The sequence below is a fragment of the Pan paniscus genome, chromosome 9 (assembly GCF_029289425.2).
Source record: "Pan paniscus chromosome 9, NHGRI_mPanPan1-v2.0_pri, whole genome shotgun sequence".
Taxonomy (NCBI): Eukaryota; Metazoa; Chordata; class Mammalia; order Primates; family Hominidae; genus Pan; species Pan paniscus.
Window position 1 is genome coordinate 35,303,515 of NC_073258.2, and position 21,565 is coordinate 35,325,079.

The 21,565-nt window shown below is 38.3% G+C and overlaps 1 protein-coding gene across 2 annotated transcripts in view; it reads right to left on the reverse strand.

The window, feature by feature from the left end:
* Positions 1-4,483: 4,483 nt before the first annotated feature.
* CSTF3 (cleavage stimulation factor subunit 3) overlaps positions 4,484-21,565 on the reverse strand; it is a 78,388-nt gene continuing 61,306 nt past the window's right edge. For both annotated transcript variants that reach the window (XM_057299137.2, XM_055094266.3), the window contains 11 exons: positions 19,203-19,312; positions 18,629-18,745; positions 18,285-18,359; positions 16,429-16,572; positions 15,902-16,004; positions 12,196-12,265; positions 10,455-10,650; positions 6,902-7,055; positions 5,802-5,896; positions 5,621-5,681; positions 4,484-5,190 (listed from right to left, as the gene is read on the reverse strand). In XM_057299137.2, the coding sequence (XP_057155120.1) occupies positions 4,988-5,190; positions 5,621-5,681; positions 5,802-5,896; positions 6,902-7,055; positions 10,455-10,650; positions 12,196-12,265; positions 15,902-16,004; positions 16,429-16,572; positions 18,285-18,359; positions 18,629-18,745; positions 19,203-19,312 (1,328 nt within the window). In that variant the 3' untranslated portion in view covers positions 4,484-4,987. The remainder of the gene's footprint in view (positions 5,191-5,620; positions 5,682-5,801; positions 5,897-6,901; positions 7,056-10,454; positions 10,651-12,195; positions 12,266-15,901; positions 16,005-16,428; positions 16,573-18,284; positions 18,360-18,628; positions 18,746-19,202; positions 19,313-21,565) is intronic.

Below are 21,565 nucleotides of genomic sequence, written 5' to 3' on the forward strand. Positions count from 1 at the left end.
AAATAAAAATAAAAAAAAGAAGGGCTTCACATGGTGGCTAATCCCAGCAGTTTGGGAGGCTGACATGGGAGGACTGCTTGAGCCCAGGAGGTCAAGACCAGGCTGGACAACACAGGTAGATCCCGTTTCTACATAAAATTTAAAAAATTAGCTGGGCATGGTGGATGGTGGTGCATGCCTGTGGTCCCAGCTACTTGGGAGGCTGAGGTGGGAGGATTATGCTGTGATCATGTCTCAAAACAAACAAAAAGACTTATGAAAATTTTTGTTTTGTTTTGATTGTTTGTTTTTGAGATGGAGTCTCACTCTGTTGTCCAGGCTGGAGTGCAGTGGCACAATCTCAGCTCCCAAGCTCAAGCAATTCTCCTGCTTCAGCCTCCCCGAGTGGCTGGGATTACAGGTGTGCACCACCATGCCCGGCTGATTTTTGTATTTTTAGTAGAGATAGGATTTCACCATGCTGCCCAGGCTGGTCTTGAACTCCTGACCTCAGGTGATTTGCTCGCCTTGGCCTCCCAAAGTGCTGGGATTATATATGTGAGCCACCGTGCCTGGCTGAAATTTTTATTAAGTAAAACGTAAGTTCACTTGCTCATTGTCACAGTCAAAGAACTACCATGTTAAAAAAAAAAAAAAAAAAGAATTTATGAACATGATGACTATGGTTTAATAAAATTGAACTCAACATTTATTTATTAACTATAGGCCAATACAGGGTTATAATATCAAATAAATTCATAATTATTGACCAAGGTCAATATACTAACAGAAATGATGTGTTTTTCCTTCTTTTTCGTTGGTACAGTTTGGTTGTTCAGAAAGTTTACTAGTAGTTTCTATTAACCTTTTACTGTACTAGATGTGGCCACATAGGTGCAACCTCTTGTTTGAAGTTTAGTGGTAAAGGCCAGAGTTTGACTAATTTTTGTTTAGGAAGGACATACATATAGTCCTTGAAACTTTTGTCTAGTTCTAGAATCTTGAGGAGATGCTGTCATTGCTTTTATAAACAGGAAAAAGATGGATATCTTTTGGCAATTTCTTTGGGTCCAGCAATACTGATATGAGTCCTTGGAATTGTAGGACTGATTATCCCATGAGTCTGCACATTAGATTTCCAAAGGTAAGTTCAGATGTCTAACATCATGCTGCTTGTTGAACTGTTTAACAAAAGGAATTATCAAATATCAGGCAGAATCACCTTAAAAACTAAAAATTCATACATATCTATAGCAGTTAGAACATTCGAAAATGTTTTCTTCTAATGAGAATCCTTTTTATGCTCAAAGAGCTGATCATTTCTAGGAGAAAAAAATCCTATAAATAAATGCAATAGGAACAATTATAATATACATAGTAGCCTTAATAATAATTGATATGGTTTGAATCTGTGTCCCCACCAAATCTCATGTCAAATTGTAATCCCCAGTGTTGGAGGTAGGGCTTGGTGGGAGGTGTTGGTCCAGGGGGGTGAAGTTCCCATGAAAGGGTTAGCACCATCCCCTCGGTGCTGTTCTTGTGACAGTGAGTTCTCATGAAATCTGGTTGTTTAAAAGTGGGTGGCACCTCCCCCCTTTCTTCATCCTGCCCTGGCCGTGTAAAACGTCCCTCTTCCCCTTCACCTTCTGCCGTGATTATACATTTCCTGAAGCTTCTCCAGAAGCAAATGCCACTAATCTATCTATACAGCCTACAGAACCATGAGCCAGTTAAGCCTCTTTTCTTTAAAAATTACCCAGTCACAGGTATTTCTTTATAGCATTGTGGGAATGGACTAATAAAGTGATTAAAGACACTTTTCACCAAGTGTGTGTGTGCGTGTGTGCACGCACGCACGTGCACACACGCTAAAAAATGGTTTTTCACACATGTTCGCATGGCTTTGTTTTATTGTCTGTGGGAACACTTTTGCAGATCACTTACAGGTATTTGAAACTGTTTTGTCTTCTTTTTTTTTTTTTGAGACGGAGTTTTGCTCTTGATGCCCAGGCTGGAGTGCAATGGTGCGATCTCGGCTCACTGCAACATCTCCTTCCCAGGTTCAAGCAATTCTCCTGCCTCAGCCTCCCAAGTAGCTGGGATTGCAGGCATGTGCCACCACACCTGGCTAATTTTGTATTTTTAGTAGAGACAGGGTTTCACCATGTTGGTCAGGCTGGTCTTGAACTCCTGACCTCAGGTGATCCGCCTACCTTGGCCTCCTAAAGTGCTGTGATTATAGGCATGCGCCACCTCGCCCGGCCTGTTTGTCTTCAAAACACTAACTGTGGAGTCCTAATTAGGGAAAGGGAGTCAGGCTGGTGGGAGCAGGGAAAAGCAGATAAATTATGAGTCTGCCTTTCTTCATGGTCCAGGACATGTAGCCGTACTGCACCCAACTTATCACCAGACACCTGCAAGTTAGCTCACTGCAACACTGGCATTCTCAGTAGTACATAAAACCCTCTTTAGCACATAGCACTATCTTATAAAATCCCCAGCAAGCCTTTGTCTCTTTGCAGACAAGCATCTTCTCTGCCTGTTCCAACCTTGCAGTGCATTTTCATACCTTCTCTAATCTACCTTTCTCTACCTACTATTGTCTTGGTAAATTCTTCTTACCCCCACACCACCAGCCCCAGATAGTCGCTGCTCACCCCCGACACTAACCACCAAAAATGGCACTTCAGGAACAAGTCTACACCTCTATATATTTTTTGAAGCAGGGTCTCACTCTTTCGCCCAGGCTGGAGTACAGTGGTGCAATCATGGCTCACTACAGCCTTGGCCTCCTGGGCTCAGGTGATCCTCCCACCACAGCCTCCAGAGTAGCTGGGACTACAGGCTTGTGCTACCATGCCCAGCTAACTTTTTTTTTTTTGGTATTTTTAGTAGAGATAGGGTTTCACTATGTTGGCCAGCTGGCCTCGAACTCCTGGCCTCAAGTAATCTTCAGCCTCCCAAAGGGCTGGGATTACAGGCAAGAGCCACCGCGCCCAGCCTACATCTCTGTATTTTAAAGTCTATGCCATATGGTATTACTTGTCTTTTTTTTTGGAGAGCGTCTTGCTCTGTCACCCAGACTGGAGTGCAGTGGCGCTACCTCGGCTCACTGAAACCTCTGCCTCACAGGTTCAAGCAATTCTTCTGCCTTCGCTTCCCAAGTAGCTGGGATTATAGGCTTGGGCTACCACGCCCAGCTAATTTTTTGGGTATTTTTAGTAGAGACGGGGTTTCACTTTGTTGGCCAGGCTGGTCTTGAACCCCTGGCCTCAAATAATCTGCCCGCCTCGGCCTTCCAAAGTGTTGGGATTTACAGGAGTGAGCCACCGCACCTGGCCTACTTGTGTCTTAAGTTTTGATAGTAACTGTGATATTTTTAAAAAACTCACAACTTGAAAGTGATGCTTGAAAGGATAAGAAAGTCTGAATTAGAGGCAGCTGACTTTGTTTTGAGAGGCGATTTTTAGCTTTAATGGGAAAATACTGGAAACTAAACACAGTTTTGACCAATTTATATAACCTTGCTACATATAAATTTATATGAGTAAATGATTCAGCATAACCTTTTTTTACAAGTAAGACTTTTATGGGACATTTGAAGCTGATTTTAAATGTCAGATTATTTAATCACATCTGAATTCAAATTCTAAACTAAATTGTTTCTAATATGTAAGATCATTTCTTTTCTTTATAATCATAATACTTGTCCTCCCCTCCTTTTTGTTTCCTTCCTGCTTTTTAGTTTTTAACTAGTAATGAGAAGAGGAGGTAATGTTGTTACCAAAGAGCAAAGTCTAGTTCTTTGGACTTAATTTGCATGACAAGTTTTTGCTCACTGTAATTAGAATTTAGTTAAATAAATGTCATTTTCCTTAATGTTATCTATGTTTAGCTCATGGAAAAAAAAAATGTTCTTGAGCACTGGGCCCCTGTGAAAATATACAAGTTGAGTATCCCTAATCTGAAAATCTGAAATCCAACATGTTCCAAAATCCAAAACCTTTTCGGTGCCAACATGATGCACAAAGAAAATGCTTAGTGGAGTTTTTTGGAATTTGTACTCTTGTATTAGGGATGGTGAACTGGTAAGTATGATGCAAATATTCTGAAATCTGAACAAATCCAAAGTCCTGAACACTTCTGGTCCCAAGTATTTTAGATAAGAGATACTCTATGTGAGAACAAGACAGCAGGTGGTTAAAGGAATTTCCACACTTAGGTTGCTTTCAAGAGAGACAAAAGTATTAACAGGATCTTAATCTGCCTCAGATTTACTGGGGAGCAAATGCATTCATGTTTGAGGATTTCTAAAATGTTTAATTTGCCTCTTAAAAATGTTTTTAGTTAGCACCAAAAAAGACCAGGAAAGAGTATGTGATTAATACATTTAGTAAATACAAGATGACTTTTCCTTGTCCTGACATTTATTTTTAAATGGTATTGGATAAATAACATAAGTAGTTATTGTAAATAAAATCTGAAAGAAGCAGAGGAAGCATGATGTTTCTGAATCCTTTTATTTTTTAAAGGACTTTTAAAATTTGAAACTACAAAACGGATTTCATACATTCTGCCATAAATAAAAACAAACAATAAGGCAGGACTTCTACATAAGCAAACCAAGAACAATTGTTTTCAGAAAATGTGATAAAATGCTTTACAATCATAAGCCATCCAGTTTTTAAAATAAAACTGTTGAAAAACTCACAAATCTTCAAGCGGCACATACAAGACACCCTTGAAGAGGGAACAAAATGTGGTTCTGCCATTTTGTACTGTTCTCACATTTTTGAAAACCTAATTTTGCTTAGAGCATAGGTCTCTTCCATATTCTAAAATTCACACAGGTTGGTTTGTTTTTTTCTCAAGAACCATGTGATAGAGGCACCAATGACAATACAACTTTGTTTCCAAGAACCTTGTAACAAAGCGTTGTCTCTTTTAAACATACCACTTGAGGCAAAAGGAATCCTGGACAGGAGTTTTCTGCAGAGGCGTTTAAACCCTACCGAATCCGCTTCTGCTGCCGTGCTCTGTAAATGTCATGAACAGGGGGGACAACGGCTCCCTTTTCTTCATCTTCATCTGAATCCTCGTTGGGCCTTTTGACGGCCTTGGTGAGTACTGCATTACTTTCCACGGGGCCGTTGCCTTCTACAGCTAGCTCTGGGGCCCCACCAGTAATGATCCTCACAGCTTCCTCAACAGCTATTAAAACAAAACAACAAAATGTAAAAACATATTCCACTATGAAAGGGTATGTATGTTCAACTGTGGATACTTTATAGTTTATTTCATAGCCTACTATTTTAGCAAAACATGGGATAGTACTACTGATACTAAATAATTAAAGAAAAAGACAAAAGCTGCTGTTAAAACTAATAATTTTCATAAGCCAAGCCTGATAGTGCATGTTCACATGAATAGAAAAGATAAAGTTTTATGACATTTTACTTAGTGGAATTCAATGTGAATAAGCCTCTCTCTGCCAAAGAGGGTTTGGGTAACTCCTGGGTTTCACTGCACTTCAAATTGGCTGGCTGGTTTCGAAAACTTCAGTGGCAGAGAATAATAATCTCTACTGCCTATGAGACAACAATGTGGAATGACACTCTGAAATGGAGCTTCTGTTACTTACTATTTGGTATCTTGCATCTTCGGAAAATTTCCATCAGTTCATCCACTTGTACAAAAGGACCCTATTTTGACATGAATAAATTTTAATCCCAGTAATCTGACAAGTTAAAGTAGTAGTAACTTTATACACAATTACTATGACCCACAGAGCCAGTATCTACCATGAAAATAAGTGAACAAACCTGGAAACAGATAGGAGGAGGGAGAAGTTTCATTAAAACAACAGCTGCAGGAGGGACTGGGAACACTCCACCAGGTACAGGGTGTAAACCTGGAGCTGTGAGAAAAAGAAAAGTATGAATCAAGTGGAATGGAAGAATTTCTACACAGAGCTAAAATCAAGTGACTTGCACATAAAGATCTTCCATGTCTGCTGCTTTGTTCTGGACACTGAAAATACTTCTAGGGCTTTATCAAACCAAAGTGGGTGAGACAGAGCAGTCTCAATGCCATGGCCACTGGGAGGCAGAGAAGTAGACAAGTGACTTTGTGTAAGACAACCAGGGACTGAACTAAAGTCAGTTTTTGTCAAAGAGTGTTTCTGAGTTACACAAGTCATTTGTTTAGCAATCCTGTTTCAAGTCAATTATTCAACAGTGTATTTAATCAGAAGGGCCTTGTTCAAGAAGAATCTAGAGAGGCTACTAACCCATTCCTAAGTAAAGAAACCAAATCTATCAGTGAAGAAAGTTTCCACTAGCTGTTCAGGTAATCTGCACATAGCAGCATTCCTTTTTTTTTTTTTTTTTGATACAGAGTGTCGCTCTTGTTGCCCAGGCTGGAGTGCAATGGCACCATCTTGGCTCACTGCAACCTCCGCCTCCCGGGTTCAAGTGATTCTCCTGCCTCAGCCTCCCAAGTAGCTGGGATTACATGTATATGCCACCAGGCCCAGAAAATTTTTGTATTTTTAATAAAGACAAAGTTTCACCATGTTAGTCAGGCTGGTCTCAAACTCCTGACCTCAGGTGATCCGCCTGCCTTGGCCTCCCAAAGTGCCAGGATTATAAGTGTAAACCACTGCACCTGGCCATAGCAGCATTTCTGAAAACCAAGTATTACTGCCAAAATGGGTTCCTGGAATCTGGATCATTGAAGTTTTGTTTTTAGGACATTCTTAGTTAATCTGGTTCAAAGATTAAAGCTAAATCACTTGTCATGGTGATCCTAAGTCTAATAATTAACCCACAATTGAGAGGCCATGTCACTTTACCCCCACACTTTGGATTTAAATCAACAAACAAACCAACGTCTCAGTACTGGATCTAAAGTCATGGCTTACGTGCTAAATGTCGTGGCTGAAATGGAATCATCTGCTGAGTGTCTGGTTTAGGGTATTCTGGTTTTCTATCCACTTCATCTTTCAGAACAGGCACTATAGAAGGAGCTACAACTGGGTCCGGAATTATAGCTGCTAGCTTAGCACGGGAGACATCCTGAAAATGCAGAACAGAAGAATCCTAAACCTGAAAAAGGGACTACTAGAGAATAATCATGCAATAACCTTGAGGATACAGTGTGAATATCTGGGTCAAAACCACAGAAAGAAAATGGAGACAGATAAGCAAGGACTCTAATGATGGTAAAGATTGTTACTCAACAAGGAAAGCTATTTGGTTCTCAGACTCAGTGTATCATAACTTTACCCCACACAAGTTACAAGTCATTAAACTTAGTGTTGCCAGGCAGGACATTTGTAGGACAGATACAAGCTTTTTTGGGTAGTCAGACTGGGAACCAAGTAGAGGCCAGGATAATTGGGAGGAAAATTCAAGATTTTAGATCTTCTGACACCTCCCTTCCATTAGAATTGAACACCAGTTTCATTAAATGAAGAAGCTGGATTAAGTGACTTCCTGTTTTGTGAAGGCATCACACCGGTTAAGATTTTGCTAATGCAATGAAAAATTATTTCCAATGTACTATTTATTACAGGGGACAAGGAGTATTTACTGAGCAGACACTATTCATCAGGCAATTTTAGCCATTCTGTTTTTAATGAGGGAAATAGTAACATCTCCATTTTATAGAAGGGACTGAAGCTCACAAAGGTTTTGATATTTCCCAGGTCACACAGCTAATAAGAAGTAGAGAGAGGAGGATTGGGAGGGCAGGCCTCTCTGACCTCAAATCCATCCACAGTCTTCTTTTCAGTACACTAGCATTGCCCTGCCAGGGCTGAGACAAGATATGCCAAAGGAAGCAATACAGTCACCTATGAACAGAGGCCCTATCTCAGAGGAGCTCCTCTGCTCCAGGCAACCCAGTGTTACTCTGTCTGTCTAGAAACAAAAGAACCCCTTTTTGCCGCCATCAAGGGATATAAAAGCATTCCACTTTCTCAAAATTTGTTGAAATGCAGTTGGTGACATCTGGTATTAATTATATAAGCAAATCTAAATGGTAGACACATTGGGTATCGCTTTTTAAAAATCTTTCTCACAGATACATATATACCATACCACCCACTGTTGAACACAGAAGCACATTAATCCTTCCCCAAAAAACAAAAGAGTAGAAATAGAAATACAAGATGGAAAACATCATATTCAGGAAGTAGTTCTACTCCTGGATACTTACTCTTTTTTTTTTTTTTTGAGACAGAGTCTCACTCTGTCACCCAGGCTGGAGTACAGTGGTGCTATCTTGGTTCACTACAACCTCCTGGGTTCAAGCAATTCTCCTGCCTTAGCCTCCTGAGTAGCTGGGATTACAGATGCCCGCCACCAAGCCCGGCCAATTTTTGTATTTTAGTAGAGACGGAGTTTCACCATGTTGGCCAGGCTGGTCTCAAACTCCTGACCTCAGATGATCCACCTGCCTTGGCCTCCCAAAGTGCTGGGATTACAGGTGTGAGCCACCACACCTGGCCACTATAAGATCTTTCTTTTCTGTTTATTTTTATTTTTTATTTTATTTTTTTAAGACAGGGTCTCACTCTGTCACCCAGTCAGGAGTGCAGTGGCTTGATCACGGCTCACTAAAGTAGGCTCAGCTTCCCTCCTGGGCTCACCTTGGCCTCCCGAATAGCTGGGACCACAGGCAGGCGCCACCACACCTGGCTAATTTTTGTATTTTTCTCTCTTTTTTTGGTAGAGATGGGATTTCATCATGTTTCCCAGGCTGGTCTTGAACTCCTGGGCTCAAGTGATCGCCTGCCTCAGCCTCCCAAAGTGCTGGGATTATAGGCGTGAGCCACTGTGCCTGGCAGATCTTTATTTTAATTAACTGCCTTAATTTTCATTTTCATCTTGGAAAAGTTGAAATAGCTTTTTCTAGCAATTGCACAAAGTACAGTAAGTCCCTCACTTAACATTGTATAGGTTCTAGGAAACTGCAACTTTTAGAGAAATGATGGGCTAGGCGTGTTGGCTGCTGCCTGTAATCCCAGCAATTTGGGAGGCCAAGGCAAGTGGATTCCTTGAGCCTAGGAGTTTGAGGCCAGCCTGGGCAACATGGTGAAACCCGATCTCCACAAAAAAATACACAAATTAGCCAGATGTGGTGGCATTTGCCTGTAATCCCAACTACTTGGGAGGCTGAACAGGAGATCACCTGAGCCCAGGGAGATCAAGGCTGCAGTGAGCCATGATCTCACCATTGCACTCCAGCCTGGGCAACAGAGTGAGACCATCTCAAAAAAAAAAAAAAAAAAAAAAAAAAGACAGAAACGATGTATAGGAAAACCAATTTTTTTCTTATCAAGGTTATAACAAAACCATGTTAAACACAAAAACGTTATTTGAGGACCCGCTGTGTATCATTTAGCTTAAAGTCAAAGTTTCTAAGAACCTATCAATGATGTTAAATGAGGATTTACTGTAGTCTTAAACTATCTTTGACTTTTCATTGAGAAGTAGTTAAAACTAGAAGCAGAAACTACTTATCCCTGAGCAGTAATCCTATGGTTCATACCAGGAATCTGCATCTGGCACAGAAATAGGGCTTCCATTAACAAAAATGTCTCAATATCAATTATGGGTAGTTTTTTCTCAAAATATTTTATCTGGATCAGACAGAGCAAGACCCAGGCTAAAAGAGGGCAGTGAGGAAAAGGAGAATGATGGTCAGGAACATCCTAATGGTGGTTGGCTTAAAGAGATCAACCAAGGACTTCTCTGTGAATTTCCATCTTAGTCTTCGTTCACATGTCACAGAAAGATTAAGAGATGATATAACAGTGGTTTTATCAGCAAGGGCTGTTACTGGGGCTTTGTAAATATTAATCTCTCCCTGTGGCCTGAACAGGTTCAGGTGCCAGATTTGTTTTCTTATGACTCAGTAGTCTGTATAGAAGAGTTCTATTCATAGATGAGCTAATTCCCCCAAAGGCCACTGAAGGAGCACTGTTTTAAGAATATAAATCCCTCAAGGAACTTTATGGATTTAACAAGCTGTAATATTTCTTCATTATATCTTACAAAATATGCAACAGGAACTACATTTGGTTTAAGATCTGTCAAAACATATTTATCAATTTGATAAGAACTATTAGGAAAAAAAAGTAATACCTAAGATGACATTCAGATTTTCTTTTGTTTTTCTTCCCTCCACACTCCCTCCATCTTGCCCACCAGATATAAGATATAAGGCACTGACAATTTCAGGAACAGAATGAAACTATTAAATCCCATTTCAATTCTCATTTTGTTCAGCTACTTTGACACTCAGGATTTCCTAAACCCAAGGAAAATCTTTGAACTTTTTTCTTGCTTCCTGCAAATCTATTCTAAAACTAGATTCACATTTCAGAATTTAGAGTGCAGGTTATCAATGAACTCTTCTAAAACACTGGAAAAGTGAGGACACTCCACATCTTGATCCTAAGTACATACCTTATAACCAAGTGCTTTTAATTCACTTGCAGAGCAAGGATATAAATCCATGAACTTGTATCTATCTACTAGTAAAGCCGTTTCTTTCCCTTCATACTCTTCTTTGAATGCTGTAAACCGTCTTTTCTCCACTTTGAGTATACTAGCTAGATCACCAATATTACTTTCAAATGCTAGAAATCGGGCCCAGATTTCTCTGCAAGAAAAGAAATACAATCAATACTTTAATTATTCTGGGTTTAGGGCAGGGAGTTCATTTACAAAAACGCCTTAAGCTCTCTCTTTTTCCCTTAAGTTATAAAAAGTGACTTTTTATTATAAAGATTTTTAGACTATAGAAAAATAGAATAGTATAATGAATACCTATATACCACTACCTATATTGCTAATATTTTGCCATATTTGCTTCATCTTATTTTTGCTTAAGTATTTCAAAGTAAATTATAAACCTATCACTTCAGTATTTAAGCCCATTTTTGAGTTTTTACTTATTTAGTATAGCTGCTGCTTCTTTGTGGTCAACATGAGAGACTTACCTTAGAGAGGATAAACTCTACGTGGAGAAGTTGGAAAAGGAACCTAGACAGATTTCTAATTTCTCCTGAATAATGTGGCTTCATTTTAAGTGGCAGGAATTATAATGTAGAATACATTCTTCATCTAATATATGAATAGAAATATACTCCAAAATCTAATATGATTACGCTATTGTTTCCCATTAACGTGGATCACTGGGGAAAAACTGGTGCCTCATCATTGTTCTAACAGCTAAAATTAATGCTCTGAGACTACTTAAATGTCACTATGCACCTTTGTACTAAAGTAATATATTAAGTGCCTCTTATATACCAGATATGTGGCTATCACAAAAAATCCTACACTGGTGGACATTATTGTTAATAACAAAGTGAAGATTGGTATAGCTATGAAATTTGCCATCTAGCTGGATATTGAACCCAAGACTCCAAAGCCTTACTATAATATTTCCACTGTACCACTTGACAGTGTTGTTCCTCTGTATGGTAAAACTAACAAGAGACAAAACCGTAAGTCAGAGACATAATATGTAAAACAAACTTTGAATTTACAAGAGTCTTTGCTTTTGAGTAAGGGAGGTGAAAATTTCAGAATGCCTCTCTTAACATGTTAATATCAATTTCTAGGGAGAGAGAGAGAGGTATCTTTTTTGTTGTTGTTGAGACAGAGTCTCACTCTGTCACCCAGGCTGGAGTGCAGAGGTGTGATCACAGCTCACTGGAGCCTCAACCTCCTGGGCTCGAGCAGTCCTCCAGCTCCCACCTCCGCCTCCCAGTATCTGGGACTACAGGCATGCACCACCATACCCAGCTAATTTTTAACATTTTTTGTATAGATTGGGTCTCACTATGTTGCCCAGGCTGGTCTCAAACTCCTGGGCTAAAGTCATCTTTCCACCTTGGCCTCCCAAAATGGTGGGATTACAGACATGAGCCACAGTTTCTGGTTAGGGATATATAGTAAACAAGAAAGATGATAATAAATTGCTATGGCATCTCTTAAAAACAATTCTAATCACTCTGCAGAAATTTAAAAATAATCTTAAACAGGTATAAAAGTACTGCTGATAGGTAAAATAAATCTTGAGAAGGAAAGGAAATTTCTCTTGAAACTCATACTCAAGCAAACATTCACCCCATAGACCACAATTCAGGTAAGAAAGCTGTCTTTAGAACCTGATCAACAACTTTTCACAATGGCTTACCCAGACTTCTCAGGAGGAAGGCTTCCAGATGTTAAAACTCGTTCAAACAAAACTCGGGTATTATTGTCCTCTAGGATATTGAAAAAGATTTTAAATTTTTTTTTAATTCACTTTTACGATGCAACAATATTTTCATATGCATTATCTCACTTCATCCTTACAAAAATCCTATGCAGAAAGGTTTAACTATTATCACACTTGATTTTTATAGATGAGGAAACTTGAGCTTCAGAAAGATTAAGAGATTTGATCTGGCTCTTGGTGATTGAGTAGCAGAGCAGTAACTGCAAGCCATGTTTTTTTCCCTTCTAGTTCAGCCCTCCTCTACTATACTGCAGTTCTAACGCAAAACCATTTATAACAGTGCCGTCTGAACCAGGTATCCCATTTGCCTTTTAAAAATAATGACAAGTACATATCTGCTGACATTAGTCAGACTACTGCTATTTTTTAAATACATTGAACATGGAAGGATGGCAAACTCAAACTTAGAAATAATTGAGTTTCTTATTTTGAGGCACCAGGACTATGTATATTTAGCTACTTTAACTCTTGCAGAGGTACAATATCTAGGTTGGCAGGTAACTATGGAAATGTAAATGAATTAAGAATTGTTGACAGAGGTGTATTAAATTTTAAGAGTCTCAGGAGGTCCTCTATATCTGGAAGTGGGAAAATGACACTTCTTGCTAAACTCTAAGTTATCTTTTAAAACTTAAGAATCTAACAGTAACAACAACCATTGAATCTACTACTAACAACCACTGAACTGTACACCTAATGGATGGACTTATAGTATACAAATTATACTTCAGTAAAGCTGTTCAAAAGAAAAATTAACCCAGCAGAGGAGTTGTTTTTTATTGCCTGAGAGTAGTTATTCAGTTTATTACATGTCGATATGCAAAATAAAACCAAGAAATTAAATATATTAGACCAAAGAAGATGGCGCTATTTTTTTGGCTTCTATCTTCAATTTAACATATTATACTTTAAAAAATGTTAAATATTACACTTTATCTTTTTCTGTTTTATCCCAAGCTTTGCTCCAGAGACACTTTTTACCATTCCACAGAACTTTCACACTGCCTGCCTATGTGTTGTGCTCTCTGCCCAGAATAATGCATTTATCTTTCTTTACCTGGCTAACTACCACTCATCTCTCAAAATCCAACTCATGTGCCCTTCTCTATGACACCCTCTAGAACACTGCTGTCCATCAGCAATATAATACAAGCCACATATGGAATTTAATAAAATGGGTAAAAACAGGTGAAATTAATATATTTAATCAACCTAATATATCCAAATCTTATTTCCACATGTAATCAATATGAAAAATTGTTAAGATAGTTTACTTTTTTTTGTACTAAGTCTTTGAAATCTGGTATGTATTTACACACTTACACCACAACTCATTTTGGCCTAGCCACATTTCTTTTTTCTTTTTTGAGATGGAGTCTCACTCTGTCACCCAGGCTGGAGTGCAGTGGCGCAATATCAGCTCACTGCAACGTCTGTCTCCCAGGTTCAAGCGATTCTTCCGCCTCAGCCTCCTGAGTAGCTGGGACTACAGGTGCACGCCACCATGCCCGGCTAGTTTTTATATTTTTAGTAGAGACGGGGTTTCACCATATTGGCCAGGCTGGTCTGGAACTCCTCACCTCGTGATCTGCCTGCCTCGGCCTCCCAAAGTGCTGGGATTACAGGTGTGAGCCACCACACCCAGCCCAGGCTATCCACATTTCAAGTGCTCAATACCTAATAGTCTAGTGACTACCATAAGTGTGCAGCATAGCTCTATAACTTAAATTATACTCTCTTTTCTGTGCTTCCATAGTACTTCCTTCAGGAATCTATTACAGTATTTAGCACATTTTTAATGATCACCTCATCATAACATTTATGGAATAATCACAACATTCTATATATAAGTGAAACACATGCAAAAACTCATTTACCCTCTCAACAGTCCTATGAAAGGTATTCTTATTATGACCATTCTGCAGATGAGAAAACTGAAGTTTAAGATTATACACCTAACCTCAGAACTATGCTACAGTGAAACATCAAATGATGATGCAATTATATTTACACATTGGATTCCCCCACAAAAACGTTTTTCTGGATCCTATTCATCTTTGTATTCCCAGACTCTAGTAACCAGAAGGTAATGAATAAATGTTTCATGGATGGATAGATGGATAGATGAATGAAAGAATCATCTAAGACACTGATTTTGGAAGACAATAATGCTAACACCAGATATCCTCCTTTTAAAAAAATAAAAATACATATACTAGTAACTATTCTAAAAAAAAAATCAGGCAAAACAATTTAAGATTTATGAGGAATATTAAATGCCCCACTATCTCATTTTTTGGAGTTAAGTCTTTTTCCCAGAATGTAGAATCATTAAGCTGAAATACGAAATCATATTTAAGTTTTACTCTTTTATATTATTTAGGTAAATGGAATGCTCTATTTTTCTGAAATATTAAAATTACTGATTTATACTTATGATATCTAATTCTATAATCATTTACATGACATATAATTGCATATTTCTTAAGCCAACTTTTAGTGATGTATTTATTTATATTTATTTATTTACTTTATTATTATTTTTTTTTTGAGGCAGAGTTTCGCTCTTGTTGCCCAGGCTGGAGTACAATGGCGCAATCTCGGCTCACCGCAGCCTCCGCCTCCAGGGTTCAAGCGATTCTCCTGCCTCAGCCTCCCCAGTAGCTGGGATTACAGGCGCCTGCCACCACGCCCAGCTAATTTTTTATATTTTTAGTAGAGACAGGGTTTCGCCGTGTTGGCCAGGCTAGTCTCAAACTCCTGGCCTTGGGTGATCTGCCTGCCTCGGCTTCCCAAAGTGCTGGGATTACAGGCATAAGCCACCATGCCTGGCCTATTCATTTATTTTTAAATGTTTTTTAGAGACAGGGTCTTGCTCTGTCATCCAGGCTAGATGGAGTACAGTGGCGTGATCACAGCTCACTGTGACCTCCAATTCCTGGGCTCAAGTGATCCTTCCAAGTATCTGAGACTACAGGCATACGCCACCACACCTAGCTAAAAAACCAACTTTTATACTACATCTTTTTTTGTTAAGAAATTAATTACATATTGTGGACTGTTGTTAACTAGACTAAATGATATACATATATGAATTATCTAGCACAGTGCCTGGTAGGAACTCAATAAAGGATGGCCAGTGTTATTCGTACAACAGAATAGGGAAATAAATACTAAAAACCAAAATGTTTCTTTTTGAATCTTTTCCCCAGTATCCTCAAAGTGTTTTACTTTACTATTTGGGCATCTTTTGAGTTTGAGTTTTGGTGGCTAGAGGGTTTTTTGTTTGTTTGTTTTCCTTCCAGGAAACAGGAGATGATCTGCCCAGAGTCATCAGAGATGAATATAAACAACTCTGTGTCTCCTGACTCTGACTCTGAAGCTTTATCCCACTACTGATGGTACTTTACTGAATAAAGACAGTTCTGCAGAGTCAAAAAACATCTACCATTGCTCAGTAAATATATTCATGGTTGATATACCACAAGTATTTCTTGAGTGCCTAACAAGTGCCTGTCTGCTATGTCAAAATTATAATACATTCAAGAAGGAAGAAATCTAGCAACATAATTTCACATGGTTTAATATTAAGTAATCATTATAGATTCTAGAATCAACCTACCATTGAGGTGAGAAAGATAGTCAATATAGGCCAGGACATACTCTGGAATGTCTCCATATTTTTTTAGCCCCAGCTCAAAAATCTTAAAGGCAACAGATTTGTCCTACAAGTAAAGAAAGTAAAGTACAGATTTCCATGAAATGTCAGATTAAAAACACTTAAAAGAATATTAAAATTATACCTACAGATGACAAAATATGTAAGAATTAAAACAAATTAAAATCATGTTAAGTAAAAATTGCTGAGCTAGAAACTATTCAAAGGAGTTTAGTGATTAGAAATCACTAAAGAGTGATTAATATAGTGATTAATAAAGCACAAATTAGAAATATAGTGATTAATGAAGCATAAATTAGCAAGTAGTTGGGGATTTGGATGATGCTCCATAAAATTTTACAGATACACTTAGACTGCCTTTACAAAATGGAGCAATAAAAGCTTAATGACAGAAGCTAAAATCACCTTTCTTTTACGAACCTCAGATGAAGGAAGTTGTTTTATCTTTACACTTGTATTTCAGTATTTACCTTACTACAGTAATATTCCATGAGTGCTGCAGTAACATAGACATGGTGGCGGGTTCTGGTATCTTCTCTTGCTTTTTTAAATATCATTCTTCCAGATTTGATGCCTTCTGCTCTCCGTGCAAATTTCATATATTGGATATATACCTATGCAAAAGAAAGTATTTGTGTTCTATAAATTAGACAGTATGTTTCCTGCATAAGAAAGCAATCCTCAATACCCAATAAATTAGAAAGTAGGAATTTAGATAATATTCTATTTAAATCCACAAACTAATTTTTTTCTGGTATTAGAGATGCATGCAAATTAATTTGTTTTTTTATTGAGATATAATTCACATAGCACAAAATTCACCCTTTACAATTCAGTGGTTTTAAATATATTCACAAGGTTGTGCAATCATCACCATTATCTAATTCTAGAATATGTAAATTAAAGTTTAAGAGTGAAAAGTGTGACACTACTAGAACATATTCCATTAATGAATGCCAATATCTAAAAAACTCAAGGGTTGGTTTAATACAAGCACGTCTTACAATACATGTTTTCTTTTTTGAGACGGAGTCTCGCTCTGTTGCCCAGGCTGGAGTGCAGTGGTGCGATCTTGGCTCACTGCAACCTCTGTCTCCTGGGGTCAAGCCATTCTCCTGCCTCAGGCTCCCAAGTAGCTGGGACTACAGGCACACGCCACCACACCCGGCTAATTTTTGTTTTTTAGTAGAGACAGGGTTTCACCATTTTAGCCAGGCTGGTCTCAATCTCCTGACCTCGTGATCTGCCTGCCTCGACCTCCCAAAGTGCTGGGATTACAGGTGTGAGCTACCGCGCCCAGCCTGCAATACATGTTTAACTTCACATTTTCTTGATTTCTTTTTAAAAGCCCACTACTCTATTTTCCAAACAACATATAATAGAACTTCATGGATAAACTATGAGCCATTTTATACCTAGCACCTACAGAGTGTCCAGTACATCATGAGTATGCAGTTTTGTTTAGTGAACAAATGACTAATCAGTAGGGTCCTGGTTTGCCCAGTATTGATAATGTCTAGCTATATTACCCAGTTTTGATGGATGGATGGATGGACTATGAGTTCCTCAAGAAAAGGAATTTCATCTAGTTTGTCATTAATGTTGCTGGAGTCTAGCACAATGCATAGACTCTAGCAACATATTTGCCAGATATGTTTGTGGAATGAATTATAAGATGATGAATAAATGTAGGAATTATAGCAGTGGAATCCCAATATAAATCATTAACAAGAAAAAGTAGTGTAGCTATAATTGACTTGAGGCAGAGGTTCTAGAGACACACCCACAAGCCTGTCCCCTTCCTCTCCCAATGGGAGAGCATCACTGCACTTTTGCACTTGGGGCTTTGAAAACCACTATGATAGAGCAGGATTTAGCATAAAGTGAGTTTCAGTCTAATTTCTTCCCAGGATGTCGGTTTCTCCTGCCTCATTTAAAAAGAAATATTTATTAAGCAACAATTCTGTGGCATAAAGTGGCTTCAAACCATGATCACAAAGAAAGTGTTAGAGAAAGTGCCTCTGTATCTATTTTATACTGCTGCATTAAAAAGAAAAAATTCTAGCAGAAAACAGATCAGTAATTGTCAGAGGTAAGGGCAGAGGGAAGGGTTATATCTACGAAGGGGACACATGGGGGAATTTTTGGAGGATGGTGGAGGTGTTTTCTATCTTAATTGTGGTGGGGATCCCATGACTCAATGTTATTTGTCAAGATTAATAGAACTATACAACAAAAACAGTGAATTTTATTGTATATAAATTTAAATTATTTTTTGTTAGATAAGACTGTAAAGGTGGAAAAAAAGATTTGTAAAGTTACTCACCAAGGTGGGGTCAATATCCTCAATTGCCAGAAGTCTGTTATATATACTGTGAACCTTTTCATACTTCATGCGACTCTAAGGTGGTACAGAAGAAGTGAATATCAACATATGGTCATAAATAAGCAGGATTTGAGCTCTAAGGAATCCAAAGGCTATAACCTCCCACCCCCAATGGCATCTCCATTGAGCATAAATATAGTATAAGCTGACAACTAATAACTGTTCATTTGGCATCATCTCTGTCTACCAAAAGCAATATGCCTGGCAAACAAGCAGTCAGAAAAAAAGTTCAGTCCTGCACTAAAAAATTGAATTATAAGAAGGCTCTAAACATTTTTACTTACCTCTTCATAATCTGCATATGCAAAATAAAGAAGCATATTCTTCTTCAATAAAGTGCTTATGGCTCTTTCATATATATTAGCAGCTTCATCACTAAATAATTTGGCATTATTCATATCCTGGTAGAAAAAAAAGAAAGCTCATCTTCAATAATTTTAATATAGTTGTGAGAGAATAAAATTAATAAAGTTACATCTACTTTATTTTATTTATGTGTCTAAGAAAGCATACATGTATGTACACACACATATATGTATCCACACACACACATACATAAACACATATGCATTTCTGGATTCTAAAAAAATTCCAAAAACTCCTTTCATTATTTTAACTTACAAAATAACCATGCAAGTACTCTAAATGATTCATCACTTTGATACGTTAAAAAACTGCCAGTTTATTTTAATTCTAAGGAGGTCTAATTATATGAGTGTCACTAAGATTCATATGAACGTAAACTTAAATTTTCAATACTTATGCTTTATTACCAAAATTCAGTTATATTTTTCAGTAAATCATTGCTATATCAAAACCACAAAAATATCAAAGTGGGGATAGGGAAGGAACACTTACTCCCTTTTCTGCGAGCAGTTTACTTGACTGCTCAAGATACTGGGCAGCTTCATACCAAATATCAGGGTGATGGCCCAGCACAAGCAGGCACTGTTCATAAGCAAACATAACTAAGGGAAGAAATTAACAAACAATATTCAATTAAAATAATTATTATTTGTAAAACTATCAATGTAAATATCATAACCAAATTAGGCTCCTCAAAAATTAATGATAATTAGAAATAAAAAGCTTTAGTGATTTCTGGCACCATCATCCATCCAAATTCCCTCCATCTATCCATCACTTATTAATTTTTTTTATTTTTGGAAGCAGGGTCTCTGTCACGTAGGCTGGAGTGCAGTGGCACAAATATGGTTCACTGCAGCCTCGACCTCCTGGGCTCAAGTGGTTTTCCTGCCTCAGCCTCCCAAGTAGCTGAGACCAGGTGTGTGCCACCACATCTGGCTTATTTTTTAAAATCTTGTGGCCAGGTGCGGTGGCTCACATCTGTAATCCCAGCACTCTGGGAGGCCGAGGCAGGCAGATCATAAGGTCAGGAGATCGAGACCATCCTGGCTAACATGGTGAAACCCTGTCTCTACTGAAATACAAAAAATTAGCCAGGCATGGTGGTGGGTGCCTGTAGCCCCAGGTACTCTGGAGGCTGAGGCAGGAGAATGGCATGAACCCGGGAGGCACAGCTTGCAGTGAGTGGAGATCACGCCACTGCACTCCAGCCTGGGCAACAGAGCAAGACTCCATCTCAAAAAAAAAAAAAAAAATCTTGTTTAGAGACGGGGTTTCACCATGTTGCCAAGGCTTGTCTTGAACCCCTGGGCTCACGCAATCCTCCCGCCTCAGCCTCCTAAAGTGCTGGGATTACAGATGTGAGCCACTGCACCCAGCCTAAGTTAATACTTATTGAGCACCAACTATATGCCAGGGAATGTGGAAGGCACGGTGAATATACCAGTGAGTAAGACTTCCTATATTCAAGAAGTCTGCAGTATATGGGGAGGACAGACAGAAAGCAAAGATCAAAAGGATTATGATGATGAAAGTACAGTATACTCTGAAAACTTACAGCAGCAGGACTTAACATAGTTTAGGGACTCAAGAAAGGCTTCACTAAGGAACTGACATCTAGCACAACACCTGAAGAAGGGATGAAGCTGGTCAGAGGCAAATAAGTGAAGTGGAGTAAGGATGGGGTAGATACAAAAATGGAGTGGGCAAAGGAAACAATATTTGCAAAGACCTGCAAGTAAGACAGCAAGGCAACAGCAAGGCAAGATTGAGGAATTCCATAAAGCTCCAAATTAAGAGTCTGGCACTGACAGAGTAGTTTGTATCAGACCAACCCTCAGCAAGTAAAAATTATAAACAAACAAAACACAAATACAAAAGCAACTATCTAAATGTACTGGAAATGACCAAAAGAAGCAGAAATCAGGAGACTGAGCCCTTAAAAAGACAGAACAACACTAGGTGAGATCCATATTTAAATACGGCTTTTCCCTTCAAACGCATGCCCATGTTGTGCACTTCTGGGATAGCTAGAACTCAAGTCAAATGCTGTAGTCTTACTGTCTTGAAGTAACATGGAGTTCTGGCCTATGAGAGCAGCTGGAAATTGAGGAGACATCCCCAAAAGGAGAAAGCCAGATCCCGAAAATCTGGGCATAAATGTTCTCAAATCCTCAGCTGATCCCTAAAATGTACACACACAGGGAAGAATACAAACAGACCAGCAGAAAACAAAGCTGGAAGGCAGAAAGAGTTAAATAGATACCTCAGCAACTAAGGGAGATGAAGTTTAGAATTTGAGTCCCATCCAATTAGATGGTTGGGGTAAACACCTTAGACTTTTCATTGTCTTAGGAGTAAAGACTATGTCCCAAGAATAAGGTATTTAATCTGAGATTAATGGTAAAACTAAAACAGACCTGTCTTCATAGTATAAAACTAAGCCTCCACAAAGTCCAAGTAATCTGACAGTAATATTTAACTTCCTGCTAAAATAAAACATTCTTCAGAGGAAGATGACAGAATCTACAGTCTTTACAATGTTTCATTTGTACATTTGTACAATATCTAAAAGAAAAAATTTAAACAGGAAATAGGGAAATGTAAACCACAGTCAAGAGAAAAAGCAATCAAAGAAAATAAACTCCATGGTGGTTGAAGGCCCAGATGTTGGAATTGGCAGATGAGGACTTTATAACTACTATTATAAATACGTTCTAAGAAACAAAGAAAAAGATGGTAATGAACACACAAGGAATCTCAACTAAGAAATGGACACCATAAAAAAGAAATATAAAAAATAAAAAATTTCTAAAATGGAAATTTATAGAATTGAAAAATATAGTATCTGAAAT